The sequence below is a fragment of the Diabrotica virgifera genome, chromosome 1 (genome assembly GCF_917563875.1).
Source record: "Diabrotica virgifera virgifera chromosome 1, PGI_DIABVI_V3a".
Lineage (NCBI taxonomy): Eukaryota > Metazoa > Arthropoda > Insecta > Coleoptera > Chrysomelidae > Diabrotica > Diabrotica virgifera.
The window spans coordinates 314095643-314110865 of NC_065443.1; the positions used below are offsets into that span (position 1 = coordinate 314095643).

General features: G+C 29.6%; 1 protein-coding gene across 1 annotated transcript in view; it reads right to left on the bottom strand.

Annotated features, from left to right (window-relative positions):
* Positions 1–1266: 1266 nt before the first annotated feature.
* The window catches only part of LOC126886374 (uncharacterized), an 82008-nt gene continuing 68051 nt past the window's right edge, over positions 1267–15223 (bottom strand). The window contains exon 4 of the mRNA XM_050653265.1: positions 1267–6199. Within this exon, the coding sequence (XP_050509222.1) occupies positions 4648–6199 (1552 nt within the window). The 3' untranslated portion in view covers positions 1267–4647. The remainder of the gene's footprint in view (positions 6200–15223) is intronic.

Genomic DNA, 15223 nt, shown 5'->3' on the forward strand with positions numbered 1-15223 from the left:
TTATCAACGACTTAATTTATGAATGTTCCCATAGCAGGATGGGTTGGGATATACGATTTATTTGTTGGTTATACAGGGTGTCCCGAAAAGATTGGTCATAAATTATACCACAGATTCTGGGGTCAAAAATAGGTTGATTGAACCTCACTTACCTATATACAATAGTGCACACAAAAAAAGTTACAGCCCTTTGAAGTTACAAAATGAAAATCGATTTTTTTTCATATATCGAAAACTCTCAGAGATTTTTTATTGAAAATTGACATGTGGCATTTTTACGACAGCAATATCTTAAAAAAAATAAGTAAAATTTGTGCACCCCATACAAATTTTATGGGGGTTTTGTTCCTTTAAACCCCCCCAAACTTTTGTGTACGTTCCAATTAAATTATTATTGTGGCACTATTAGTTAAACACATTATTTTTAAAACTTTTTTGCCTCTTAGTACTTTTTCGATAAGCCAGTGTTTATCGAGATATTTTGAATATTTGTCGAATCCACCACATATTTGTATATGGTTAAGTACGGTTATAGAGACCTGTTAATAATCTGAAAATTTATTTATAATTTACATTTTTAGGTATATTTTGAAAAAGAAGCTACATCTCGATAAAAGGAGACTTATGAACAAAAGACTAAGAGACAAAAGTTTTAAAAACACTGTATTTAACTAATGGTACCACAATAATAGTTTAATTGGAACGTACACAAACATTAGGGGGGTTTAAAGGAACAAAACCCCCATAAAATTTATACGTAAATATATTGAAAAAGAAGCCGCATCTCAATAAAAACTGGCTTATCGAAAAAATACTAAGAGGCAAAAAAGTTTTAAAAACGTTGTGTTTAACTAATGGTACCACAATAATGAATTAATTGGAACGTACACAAAAGTTTGGGGGGGTTTAAGGGAACAAAATCCCCATAAATTTTTTATGGGGTGGACAAATTTCACTATAATTTTGTTTTAAGATGTTCCTGATATAAGAATTATACAGGTCCATTTTCAATAAAAAATCTCTAATAGTTTTCGATATATTGAAAAAAATCGATTTTCATTTTGTAACTTCAAAGGGCTGTAACTTTTTTTGTGAGCACATTTGTACTAAGGTAAGTTAGATTCAATCGAACTATTTTTAATCCCAGAATGTGTGGTATAATTTATGACCATTCTTTTCGGGACACCCTGTATAATATATCAGCCAGTTCTGTAGAGCCGTTCCTAAATTTTAATGTGTTTATTATTAAAAAATATAAAACAAATCTACAATATCGTAATATAATTTATTTTATTTACAAATTTTCGGTAAAAAACATACAACCATAATAAATAAATAATTACATAAATAACAGTTCCCAATAATATAAACCTGAATTTTCTACAAGCAGATCTAATAGCGATTTCAATATTTCTAAATCTTGACAATCTCGAAAAATATTGTAAGTATACCAAAAATATATTCGATCAGAACTAAGGGTGTTTAGAGGAAAACGTCTTATGCTGGGGCCACAGTAACGTCTAATGCCGTTATTTGCCATTTCTATAAAGCAAATAATGCGTTAATTAACGGCATTAGACGTTACTGTGGCCCCAGCATTTGCATCAGGAGCAATAAATTACTACGTTTCCTTTTTAAAAGCTTTTGCTTAGACCCACTTCTTCTACGACTTCCGGCCTTTTGCAGTTTCCTTCAGCTGTGGTACTGTTTTCACTATCTTGGTCCCGATGTCCTGGATTTGTTTCATCCACCTCTTTCTTGGTCTACAGAAGAAATACCAAATAGAAATTTAGAAAAATCTAACGTCGAAATAGAAAAAAAACTTTATTTATTTTCTTTTTTATTGTTCCTTTTCTAACAGGCCCCAAACAGGATATAATGGTAGATTCCTAGACCATTAGCCGATGAAAGTTATTGTGAAATGCAATAGATGATAGTCTACATGTTATAAAATATTTTTAGAGATTGTTGCGACTTGTCATTACTTAACTAGATCTAGTAAAATATAATATTTAGGTCAATCAAAAACGCTATAATACACAATATTATAAATAGGTCATGGTGAATAATTGTCTCATATATTATAATTAAGTCTACAGAATACGCCAGCTAGAAAGTACCAGTGCAGTTTGTAATTTTCTATGGCTCCAAAATAACTCTGTGTTGAAACCAAAGATATTATACACGGTAGATTAGGTTAGTCATATGCCACTCAATCCATCGAGGTGTAACACCGACATAGGATTGAGTGGTCTAGCCATCTTTGCCAGTCACATGTGCGGGGTCGCTTGGTTAAAAGAGATAGATAGACCACCGATCGACTGTTTCCATGGTGTTTCCGCGTTACGCTTTTTTGGTGAGTATGCCGTGTCTACCCTTGACATGTCTCTGGTTGAAACACGATCACGACAGGACACCTCCTCAAGAATATAGTCCATCAAGAGCTTCTCAGGAAAATTCGCAATACTAACCATGTGCATTATTAGTTTTTTCTTAGCTGGCGATTACTCTAGAGACGTTTTAAAACATTCATACAATATAGTAATACGATTCAGAAGAGTTTATTAATTACAATGAGAAAAGCACTTGTCTCAAAGTCAGGAAATTACTTGTGTAAAATATCTGTGGAGTAAGATCAACATTGAACATAACAAAGACAAAGAAATGGATTGCTCCAATGGCTTATATAGAACGCTTATAATATTTTTTAATCCAATATTACTACGCCAGCAACTAAGAATGTATAGTAGATATGTATAAATGTATAGTATGTAGTAGAATATGTAGTAGAATGTATAGTAGAAACGTGTTAAGAAGTACCAACGTATTACCACATGTGAAAAGCTTAGTAGAATAATGAACTTCTAAAAATCCAAAACTTAATCCAAGACTGAAACCAAAACAGTTGCAAATTTTTAGAGCGACGGTACCTAATACATTAATAATTTTAATACATAAAATAATTAGTCATTTTAGAATAACGCTGTAATCTTTGCAATACTTTTTAATACTGTATGAATTCTTCAAACGTCTATTACACAATCAGTGAAACGAACTAAAATATCTTAATTAAAGCTTTAATTGATAATACCATTACCACGCATCAAACCAACATACTTTTAGCTTGTTCTTGCGTTAATTACTTTAGAATTATCTTTACCTACAATTAAAGTTCAGTCACATCTACAGTTTGTCAAGTTGAGGTGAAGAAAAGTAATTCCAAGCAAATGTTCAGTATAATGCTTAGTAAGCGATAGAGAAATTTTTCTTTAATAAATAAACGCAAATTTCTGCATCACTCACACCTACCGAAAACTTAAGAAAATATTGCCTTCTTTTTAACTACCATAGAAAACGTAGATCTCACTTGAAATGAAGAAAGAACCCAGTGGAAGATGTCTAAACAACAGAGCTAAATATAGAAACAATGGTCAAGGCTATAGAGTGAGGAACTAAAATTTTGAGATCGTAAACAAATTTATTCATCTAGATTCTTTTATAATCTGTAATAATTATACAATGGAGAGAATAAAAAGGACGATACACGATACTACTAGAGAAACGTGCTATTTTAGATTGAGCAAATACCTAAAGAACTGGGACTTAAACAGTAATTCCTCTATGGAGTCAATACCTAGTGCACTGGTGAAGAAGAAAATCAACAAAACAACATGAAAGTGGATATCCAAAAAGGTTCATATGAACCTAAGGGCAACCATGGATTGCCTTCAAGGGAACCATCTGCGGGTGTATTGCCACCAACATTATGGAATACAGTCGTTGATGATCTGATTCATGAACTATACAAACCAAGAAATCTAGGTCCAGGGTTTTGCAGACAACATTGTAATAGTGATCAGTGACCTTTCTGGGTCTTTCAGTGACCAAAGAAATTGTATGGGGAGAGGGGGAACTAGAAACAACCAACGGTCAAGGGTACGGGGAGTGGGTCAAGTGTCTAGGCCACCCTGGATTTCAAACTCAATTGGAGTACTCATATTAACAATATAACCACCAAGGACAGCACTCTGGAACTGCAGACGAGTTGTAGGTAAAACCTGGTAATCTGTTAGTTATACATATCAGTGAGTGATACGACCCACAGTTACTTATAGTTCAGTAATTTGGTGGTAAAAGATAGCTTTGCAATCTTGTGCGATCTCTCTCACCAGCATGCAAAGACAAGCTCTTCTAAATATAACAGGAGCCTTGAGTAGTACAGGAACTACATCTTTAGATCCTCTCATTGGACCACTTTATTGGAATTATGTATTTCGGCGGTAGCTTTTAGAATCATCCCAACATTGATAATTAGAATTTTGGAGCATTTATTTTTAGACTGTTAATAGAGGAATGATGTTGAGCGTAATTGATAAATCTAGATCCAAAGGACATTCGTCGACAAAAATCTACAAAATGGTTTAAAGCTGACTGAATTCTTTGATTGTATGTATGGGTTTGGTCGACAAAAAATTATCTTGAAACTAAAAATCTGTTAAAATAACTTAAGATCGATCCTTGGAACTACTTTTTTACACCTCTACTTCTTAAATAAATAAAAAAGTCATTTTTTATATCAGTTTCAGAAATTTGCATCAGAATAACAAATGTTTTTCTTATTTCCTTTAGACTTAGCTATAATACATTTTATTTATCTTTAGAAGACTCACTAGAGTCTTGTTTCATTCTCGGTATTCTGCTAAGGCCCAAACTCCTTGGTCCATGTTCAGGAACAGCAGCAGGTGTCACCTTCTGAATTTCTTCTTTCTGAACACTACCAACAACGAACCTCTTCTCTTCTTTATTATTATTAACCTTGTTGTCGTTATTTTCTACGAATCTCTTGTTATCCTCCCTTTCGAAAAGTGCCGATACATTTTCTTGAGGAAATCTTTTGTGTGGTTGGCTATACTGAATTGGAGACGTTTGGACGTTTGACCTATAAAACTTATTAAGATAATTGTTTTTCGGAATTGACGATTTTGAGTTGATTTGCGGGAACAATTTGTTGTCAGGCATACCAGCTATGACTTGTCCAATAGCATCCTCTTCAAGCATTCCTCCTGAGTACTCATCTTTATAAAAAAAGTTCCCTTTGTCTTTCCTATCAATATCAAAGTTTCTTCTTGCTACACCGAATGGATACAAGAAGTAACTGGCCAAGCCTGCAGTCACCATCAGACCTACTAAACCAACACCAAGACTAGGAACTATCTCTCTAGATAGATAGTTGTAGATCTGAGCCCCAATTGCGTTATTTTTATTTTTTATTTTGTTGGTACTGGTAAGTGCTGTACTTTCTTTACTTGCTGGTTTCCTCCTACGTTTGTTCTTCTTCTTTTTACCAGAGGAGGTTTTCTTCTGCTTCTCGGTTGTTAAAGAAACTGAACCATCTTTGGATTCCAAAGCAATTGAACTTGAATTGGTTGCGGTAGTGTTGACCATGTTGGATTCTGAAGTAGATACTTTGGTTACTGTATTAGTTGTCGCAGCCGGACTCTCATCTTTGCTACTAGAGTCTGTCGATAGAGGTGCTTTGGCTGTTGTGGTTGTAGTTATCTTCTTTTTACTTTTTGTAGCATGTTTATCATTTTCTGGTTTATGACCTGAAGATACAGATACTGATGCAGATGTGCTGTAGATTTTAGATTTTTCCTTTACTTCTGGGACTTTATTTTCAGTTTTCTTTATTTCTGCAACTGTTGTTGTTGGAGGAGGAGAAGTGGTAGTGGATTTTCTTTTCTTTTGATTGAACTTACTGATTTCTGTAAATTTGATTTTTTCTTTGACACCATTCGATGCATTTACAGTCATGGATGGCTTTGTTGTTCTGTTATATATAGGAACAATTGTATCATTCTTCTTGTTATCATCAGCTGCAGAATTTGTAGAGTTTATTACAGTTGGTTTGTTGGTGGTCAAGGGTTGCCCACTTAGCAGAATCCATGTAGAAATACTGGAGTCTGTAGTCGGTCTCTCCAGTTTATAGAAATTGAACTTTTTGGTAGTACTTTCCTCTATGTTAATAGAGTCTTCATCGACAGGTATTGCAACACCTGGATGGGAATGCTCGTATTTTAATTTCTCCTGTTTAAGTTTTATTCTGGGTGGAGTTCGAACGTCCATTAAATCTAAGACTACATTTTCAGTTTTCTTGTTGTCTATCGATGCTTTTCTACCTTCTTCAATAGCTGAGGATCTACAATAAAAAATACATATTAAAGATTTATTGGGGAAATGAGTCACAATTTAAGTTTGAAATTGAATTTATTTGACGTTTCGACTTCCACATCGGAAGTCGTTTTCAAAATACAAAACATTAATAAATTAAACAAATTTTGTTTTTGTTGCTTGATAAAAAAAATTCATCTAATAATTTAATTTTATCTGACTCATTCTTATTGACAATCCAGACAATTATTCAGATAATACATTTACATGTGGAGATAGTATCTTGAGGTTTTTCCTTGGTTTTCCCTCGTGATGTACTATGGAATTACTAACACGAGAATTTAATTGTAATCATTGCGTGTTATTGTCTTTTTAAAGACAAATCACATGCTTTGATTTTTGCTGACGGAGATTTTTAAGTTAAAGTAGCTTTCATGTAATCGAATCTTTCAATAAAGTCGTCCCAGGAACGCAACTCAGAAATATTGGCAATATAATAATTTTAAAGTCGTCTACTTTAAAATGTGTAATATATGTCTGAATTGTTAATATGAATGAGTCAGATAAAATAGATTATTAGAAGATTTTTTTACTAAGTCACAAAAACAAGAGTTGATAATTTATTAATGTTTCGTATTTTGATAACTATTTCCGCAGTAGAAGTCGAAAAGCCAAATAAATTTAATTTCAAACATATTAAAGTATTTTTTAATGGTAAAATGTTGATAGAGTATAAGATACTTAAGCCAGGGCCAATAATTTTTGATATAAAAAATAGTAATAGGATAAATAAAAGGAAGAATGTAACAAAACATGTAAACAAAAATGTAAGAAAAAATAATTTAGGAAAGATCAGAAAGAGGTCGGGAAGTTTAAGGGGGGTGAGTTTTAACGGTAAAAAGTTCTTAAGGGCTTATCAAGATTTCCCGCAAAATTACAGGTGAAATGAAAAAACGTCCTATAAATTTCGTGTTTACACTATTTTCATATAGCTTTAAAATTTATGCAAAAAATTCAAATACCCGATTTATTTGGTTTTCTTGTTTTTATGTTCCACAAAAATTTTTTTTCACAAAATTTATCAAAAACTTACCTTTTAATGTGCCAGATAGACTGAATTTTTAATTTATAACATTTATTTTTTTCCATTATTTTAATTTAATATAGAAACAGCACCTTAATTTTTAATTGAAAATTCTCATGTCATCATATGTGCTTTTTTTAAGTCTCTTTTATTTGGTTTTCTTGTTTTTATGTTCCACAAAAATTTTTTTTCAAAAAATGTATCAAAAACTTACCTTTTAATGTGCCAGATAGACTGAATTTTTAATTTATAACATTTATTTTTTTCCATTATTTTAATTTAATGTAGAAACAGCACCTTAATTTTTAATTGAAAATTCTCATGTCATCATATTATTATGTGCTTTTTTAAGTCTTTTTTTTTTCTGTTCGTGCAAAATAGCGAATTCTCACCATAATGCAAAAAATATAAAAACTCGAATTTTTATTTTTTTTAATCACTATGTAAAATTGTGAACTGTTTACAAAAAATTACACTTCAATTATTCAAAAACAATCAGATTTTATGTTACATTGATAAACAAAGAAATTGTAAATTCATGAAACATAGACATTGCAAAAAACATGCAAAAATAGTTGATTTTATAATTATTAAAGATTTGCTACAGATTTTATCTAAAAAATGTGACTGCAGAAATTTTTTTCAGTAAAAAAGTTAATTGACTCAATTTTAATTATATTTACAGCATAGATAATGTGACAATATAATGCAGTAATAAAATAAGTATCTAATAAAATTCTTAGTACATATTTTCATGTGCTTGGCGATCCCTTTTTCTTTCAGTTCTTTTCTTATAAGAAGTAGGCATGTAAGCATTATGATAATGCGTTTTTACTGTGACTAATCAGGCACATTTATTCTCAAATGAGCTGAAATGTTTTTATGGAACAAATTTAATGTCTTTTGAATAAAAATTTAAAAATTTTTATACAAATAGATAGAAAATAAAATTATTTCATGAAAAACTCTCACAATAACAAGTATAATGAACATAGAGAGGGAAATAAAACTACCATAATACACATTATGTTCAACATTTTATTTATACAAATAACGAGAGAGCAATAATGAGTTTGCAAAAATTATGCAGAGAGTTGTCATTTTGATTACAATTAAATATATTATAATTTAAATATCTTTATTTATCTTTAGGAGACATAAAAGCATATATTTACAACAACTACCAATATATTTTTTGCAAAAATATATTTTAACAAACAGAACATGTACATGGTATTAACCTTTTTTTTTAACCGACAAAAGAAAGATTCATGAAGTATGGAATATGTAATGTAATAATGAAAACTATCTCATGTATAATGTATAATATTGCTAATAACCAAAATGTGAAATAATGGACATACATATTACCAAATAAAAATTGATTTAGTTTATTTTTTTCCACTAAATTTATTAGTGTTTTTTTTTAATAAAAAAATTGATAAAAACTTTTACACGATATCTTATTAATAGTTAATCTCTAAAGGTACTTTTTTATTAACCAACACATACAGCGTGTCTACTTAAGTTGGAAACATATGGGGAACTTTTTTATTATTAATTTCACCAAAAAAAGTTATTCTTCATTAAAAATTCTGCATGCTCTAGAACCTAAGATTCAATCATCATATATCAAATTTTATCAATATTGTACGAGGTATGTCAAAAAATATGAATTTCGTTCAAGGGTAAAGTACCTTTATTTCTCTGAATATCGAAAATTCTTATTATGAAAAGTTGTTTGGAATTAAAAACCAAGATCAAATATGTAATTACATGCTTCTAGTTGAAAAAAAAATTAAAAATTTTTCTCTTTATGAATACCCAACGTCATTTTTATTTATTAAAAATTAATAGGTATGATAACTTTTTATTATTCATTTTACGAGAAAAAGTTATTCTTCGTAAAAATCTTTGCATGGTTTAAAATCTATGATGTAACTATGATATATCAACTTTTATTAATTTTATACGAGGTGTGTCAAAAAATATGAATTTCGCTCATGAGTATAGTACCTTTATATTTCACAATATTTCAATTAGAAGGATGTAATTACATATTGAAACATAGTTTTTAATTCTAAACAACTTTTTTAATAACAATTTACAATATGGTGAAAAATAAAGGTACTTTACCCTTGAACGAAATTCATATTTTTTGACATACCTCGTATAAAATTAACAAAATGTGATATCTGATGGTTGCATCTTAGGTTTTAGACCATGCAGAACTTTTTATGAAGAATGACTTTCTTTCGTAAAATTAATAATAAAAGAGTTATAATATGAGTAATAAATAAAAACGAAGTTAGTATCCATAAAGGGAAAAATTTGGAAATTTCTTTTTCCAGTTGGAAGCATGTAATTGGATATTTGATCTTGGTTTTAAATTCCAAAAAACTTTTCATTATAAGAATTTTCGATATTCAGAGAAATAAAGGTACTTTACCCTTGAACGAAATTCATATTTTTTGACAGACCTCGTATAATATTAACAAAATTTGATATATGATGATTGAATCTTAGGTTTTAGAGCATGCAGAACTTTTTATGAAGAATAACTTTTTTTCGTAAAATTAATAATAAAAAAGTTTCCCATTTGATTCCAACTTACGTAAACACGCTGTACATATAGAGAGACTTTTTTGTCCCAATGTCCCCAAGTTGTCCCAATTTTCTACCCTGTGTAATTAACTGTATATCACTGTCACTATCTATCATCAAGAATATTTCAAAACAAAAACCACATTATTTACATATCAGGATCTGAAACCAAAAGATAAAATGGAGTAGCCATACCAATAAACAATAGAATATCGAAATATATTAGGCAATACTAAATAATAACCTATAGACTCATAGAAATAACATTAGAATCAAAACCAGAAAATTTCCATCTCATTCCATGTGGGTAAAAATGCCCACAACAGATGCTCAAGATGAAGACATTGACGAAATTTACAAGATAGGAAATATCTTGAAAAAAATTCGCAAAATAAGCAACTGTGAAAAACTGAAAATGATCCACATTTGAGAGATATTGTCGAAAACAATCTAGTGATAACAAATTTACTTTAAAAACACCATCCAACACAAGAATCAAATCGACCACATACTCGTGTGGAAAAGTAGGAAAACCTCAGTAATAAAGGTTGGGGTGGATCGGATCTTAACCTAATAAAAATTAACTGTAGTCGCAAGCTACACACTACTAGAAAAATACATCAGAAAAAAGAGCCAATTGTAAATGATGCAAAAATATCCCAGACGAAACTGATAAACAAGGGAAACCCACAAACATTAGAAGATATAAATAAAATGTGGAATGGAATAAAAAGTTGTATACATTTAGTGGAAAATAAAATGTCTGTACATCAGAGATAAAAGCAATCGTATAAATAACGTGTATTAAGAACTAGAGCAATATGTAAACCACCATGAACGTCATGTAGGTACTACATATTCGAAAAAATTCATATTTGACCAGAGAGTCTAAGCCACAACTTCAAGCCATTTAAGACTATAATGGAGAAGTAAAAGCTGACATAGAGAACATTGCAGATACCTGGAAAGACTACTACTCAGAATTGTATAAAGGCACCATTCTCAGAACACAAGAAACAAGCAATACGAGAGGCAGAATCAATCAATTTTCGAGCAGAAGTAGAGGAGGTTCCTAACTAACTAAGACACAAAAAGACACCAGGGATCGATGGCATTCTATCTAGTGAAGATTCTTAAAGTAATGGTCGAGATTGGCGTAGATGTAATACTGGTTATGTGCAACGTGATATGGATCATAGGTGAATGGTGTTATTCCTATGTCATAGGTCATACTCCTTCCAATTTTTTAAACGTTTTTTTTTTATTTTTTTTTAAAATTATTTTACTGTTTTTTTTAATATATATTTTATTTTGTGCGAAACACTTTTTTTTACTTCTTTTTTTTCTATTCTTTTTATTTTTGTTCCTTTTTTTTATTTTTTTTGTTTATTATTATTTTTTTGTTATTATTTTATTTTGTGTTTTTTTTAATATTATTTTTTTTTAAATTTTTTCAAACCACATTAACAAATTATGCCTATTTATTACATATTACGTTTACAACTTGTATTTACATACTTTAACATGTTTATAAATGAGATGAAGAATTTCCATATCATTTGTAAATATTAAAGTATGTAGGTTTATTGGGAAAAAACATTTTAAATCTTTTAATTCCTTATAAAGGTCGTTTATGTTATTTATGTTTAAATGACATTCTAATATGACATGTGTTAGATCTCCGATTTTGCCACAAGTACAATTGGGAGTATAGTCCAGGGCTCATCTGTTTTGAGATGGACGTTGAGAGGTGACTCAAATTCTTTTGCAGAAATTGCTTGAAAATAACTCAAATAATAATATGTGAGTTATCCTCCCACTCAAAATGGTCCGGAACATTGTTTAAATAATAAAAATGTCAAAATATGAAGGAAAAAATCGATTTTTTTATTGGTTTTTTGATTATAACTTAACTGTTCATTTTTGAGAAAAGTTTTACCAACATAAAAGTTGCGTAATTAAATTTCCTACAATATAGAATTGGTTAAAAATTTAAAAAATAGTCACCCTGGTTGCAAAATAGCAATACTTGCAAAAAAAACCATACCAAAACAAGTATTCGCATTTTACGATTTTCAACCATTTATGCTACACTTAGGACCTTCATATTTTACCCAGAAAAACTTTATGATATCGTAAAACAACACTGTAAATTTCATTAAGATCGGTTTTATAGATTTTGCAAAATAAATTTTGCAATCCAGCTTTCGCAAAAAAAAATTCATTTTTTAAAAATATTGCAGGACTGAAAATACAGCAGATAGCAAGTTGAATTTTTTTTTGCTTATAGAAGTGTACTGTACCTTTCATTTGCAATTTGCAAAATTAAAATCGAATGATTACCACGGCGTCAGGAAATTTTTTAAATAAACATTAATTTTTGGTGCTACGCGCAGGACAGTGGTGTTCGATTCACATGAAATTGATTTCCACCAAAATTTATTCTAATCTTTATCTAATATATTATTTTCTTACTCTATATTTTGTTGTATTTTAATATTTTAATTCCACAAAAATCAAACTAATTTTATTATTGTTTGTGAAATATTGTTTAAACAATTGCATATGTTTAAAAATAATAAACTTTTATTCTCTAAGTTAAAATATATGAACAAAGAAAGTTTTTGCTAAAAAAAGTGTTATTTTAAAGGATAAAGTATGTGTTTTTATTTTGCAATAAACAAATTTATTTATTTATATCGAAGTGTAATAAAAATTAAAATGTATCAATCATTATTAAAGGTCATTGAAATGCCCAATCAGAGCAAACTATCAGCTGTCCTGCGCGTAGCACCAATAATTAATGTTTATTTAAAAAAATTCCTGACGCCGTGGCAGTTAATCGATTTTAATTTTGCAAATTGCAAATAAAAGGTACAGTACACTTCTACACGCAAAAAAAAATCAACTTGCTATCTGCCATATTTTCAGTCCTGTAACATTTTGAAGAAACGAATTTTTTTTGCGAAGGCTGGATTGCAAAATTTATTTTGCAAAATTTATTGAATCGATCTTAATGAAATTTACAGTATTGTTTTAGTGTATCATAAAGTTTTTCTGAGTGAAATATGAAGGTCCTAAGTGTAGCATAAATGGTTGAAAAAACGTAAAATGCGAATACTTGTTTTTGTATAGTTTTTTCGCAATTATTGCTATTTTGCAACAAGGGTGACTATTTTTTAAATTTATAACCAATCCTATATTGTAGTAAATTTAATTATACAACTTTTATCTTAGTACAACTTTTCTCGGAAATTAATACTTTTAAAGTTATAATCAAAAAACGAAGAAAAAAATCGAATTTTTCCTTCATTTTTTGACATTTTGATTATTTAAACAATGTTCCGGACCTTTTTGAGAGGGAGGATAACTCAAATATTATTATTTGAATTATTTTCAAGCAATTTCTGCAAAAAAATTTGAGTCACCTCTCAACGTCCAAATGTACTAATATTTTTACAGATCCGCCCTGGTCTAGTATCTGCCAAGCCGATTGTATGCATGTAAGATGGCGTAAGAGCATGATTGGCTCTCAACCGATTAATGGTCTTTATAAAATGTCTGTTATATTCTGTGTAAAACCATCTTTTTGAGAATATCCTAGGGTTAGAATGAGCAAAATTTGAGCCAGTATTACATTCTCTGTAATGCAATTGCCAATTATTTTTAAGTTTTTGTCTGCTAAAAGTATCAATATCTGAAGCTGGAATTAAATTTTTGTTTATTTTTTCTCCGATCACATAAGCTGATTTAGCAAAATTGTCAACTATTTCATTGCCTTTTATTCCCGAATGACTCTTAATCCAAGCAATTGTTACATTTACTCAGTGGCGTGCTGGCCATATAAATGAATCGGTGCAATCACCGAGAGGCCGCGGCCTCTTGAGGCCGGTCAAATAGGTTTTCACAAAAAATTTTACACAATGTAACAAAAAATATTTTTTTAATTTCTAATCGGATGTTAATTTTGCTAATAATATTAATAAAACATTTAAAAAAATCAAATTTTTTTATTGTGAAATACAGTTTAAGTAAATGAGTAAGACTCTATAGTCTATATACATAAATAGATTGCTACAGATAATATTATTTATTTTCATACATACAAGTATATTTATGGTTTTACAATTTCCTTCAAACATGTGTGTACTCTGCAGAATTAAAAAATGGAAAAACGTCTTGCTCATTTTTGACCGAATTATTGAAAGTATCTAAAAACGACTTGATCAAGACAAATCAAACCGTTTTATGATGATATAAGCACTCTACATCCTAGAAATTTTGATACAATAAAAAAATGGTACACCTTTGATGGCATTTAAATCATTTACTGAACAATTAAGAAAGTTTTATCCTACCATATCTGCGACTGCAATTAGAGAAGAACTCATGGATTTTGCTGATAAATGGATTGTATTAAAATAGGATTTTGCAAAATACTGAGATTATATAAGATGGAGTTAATGATGAGTATGTTCAGCCTACAGAAAATATAAAGGATGATATTATTAATCCAAGTGATAATGAACATGAAGTAACAAATGACAATGTTGATATCTTGAAAACCTCACCTTCATGTGGTACTAAAAAGTGTAAAGATTGTATAGCTTGCTGTTACGCTGTTTTGCATAAGTACAACTTATATCAGTGCGTGCTTATCCAAATTTAAATAGTATAATATTAAGCATTTATTAACCCTTTCAGTGACGCAAGTATCTCTCGAAAAAAACTTTTCAACATTGAAATATCAAGATCACTTTTATGATAATGACTATAGAAAAAGAAGCTTTGTATGAGCTTAAAAATGATGAAATAATCGACGAATTTGCTCAAAAATCTAGTTTACTGCGGAAATTATTGATCGAGAGTTAAGCAATTATTTTATAAAATAATTGCAAAAGAATATTTAGATTATTGCGTTGTATTAACATTTTAAATATTGTTAAATTAAAGTATTTGTACTCTCTTGTATACCTAATTGATTTACTAAAATGCAAATTAATACATAATTTAAAAATTCTCAATTTTATTTTACTTGTACCTTAATTACATCAAATTTATATTATATTGATTTAGGAAATTATGGTTTCTGCCTTAGGTACTGCATACAATATTGTCATACATTATGTCAATTATTATTTGTAAGATTTATTATTCTTAAATGAAAAAATATAGCAAATTAAGAAAAAAATCATTGAGTTCAAAGTTTTATGTTTGATTCAAAAATAATTTATATTTTTGTTTTTTTTTGTTTTTTTAAATACCGAATAAAACATTCTGATAATAGAAGGTAAAATGAGGATGGGAGGCCGCTTTTCTATAAAATCACCGGCCCGCTTGAAAAGTTCCAGCACGCCACTGCAT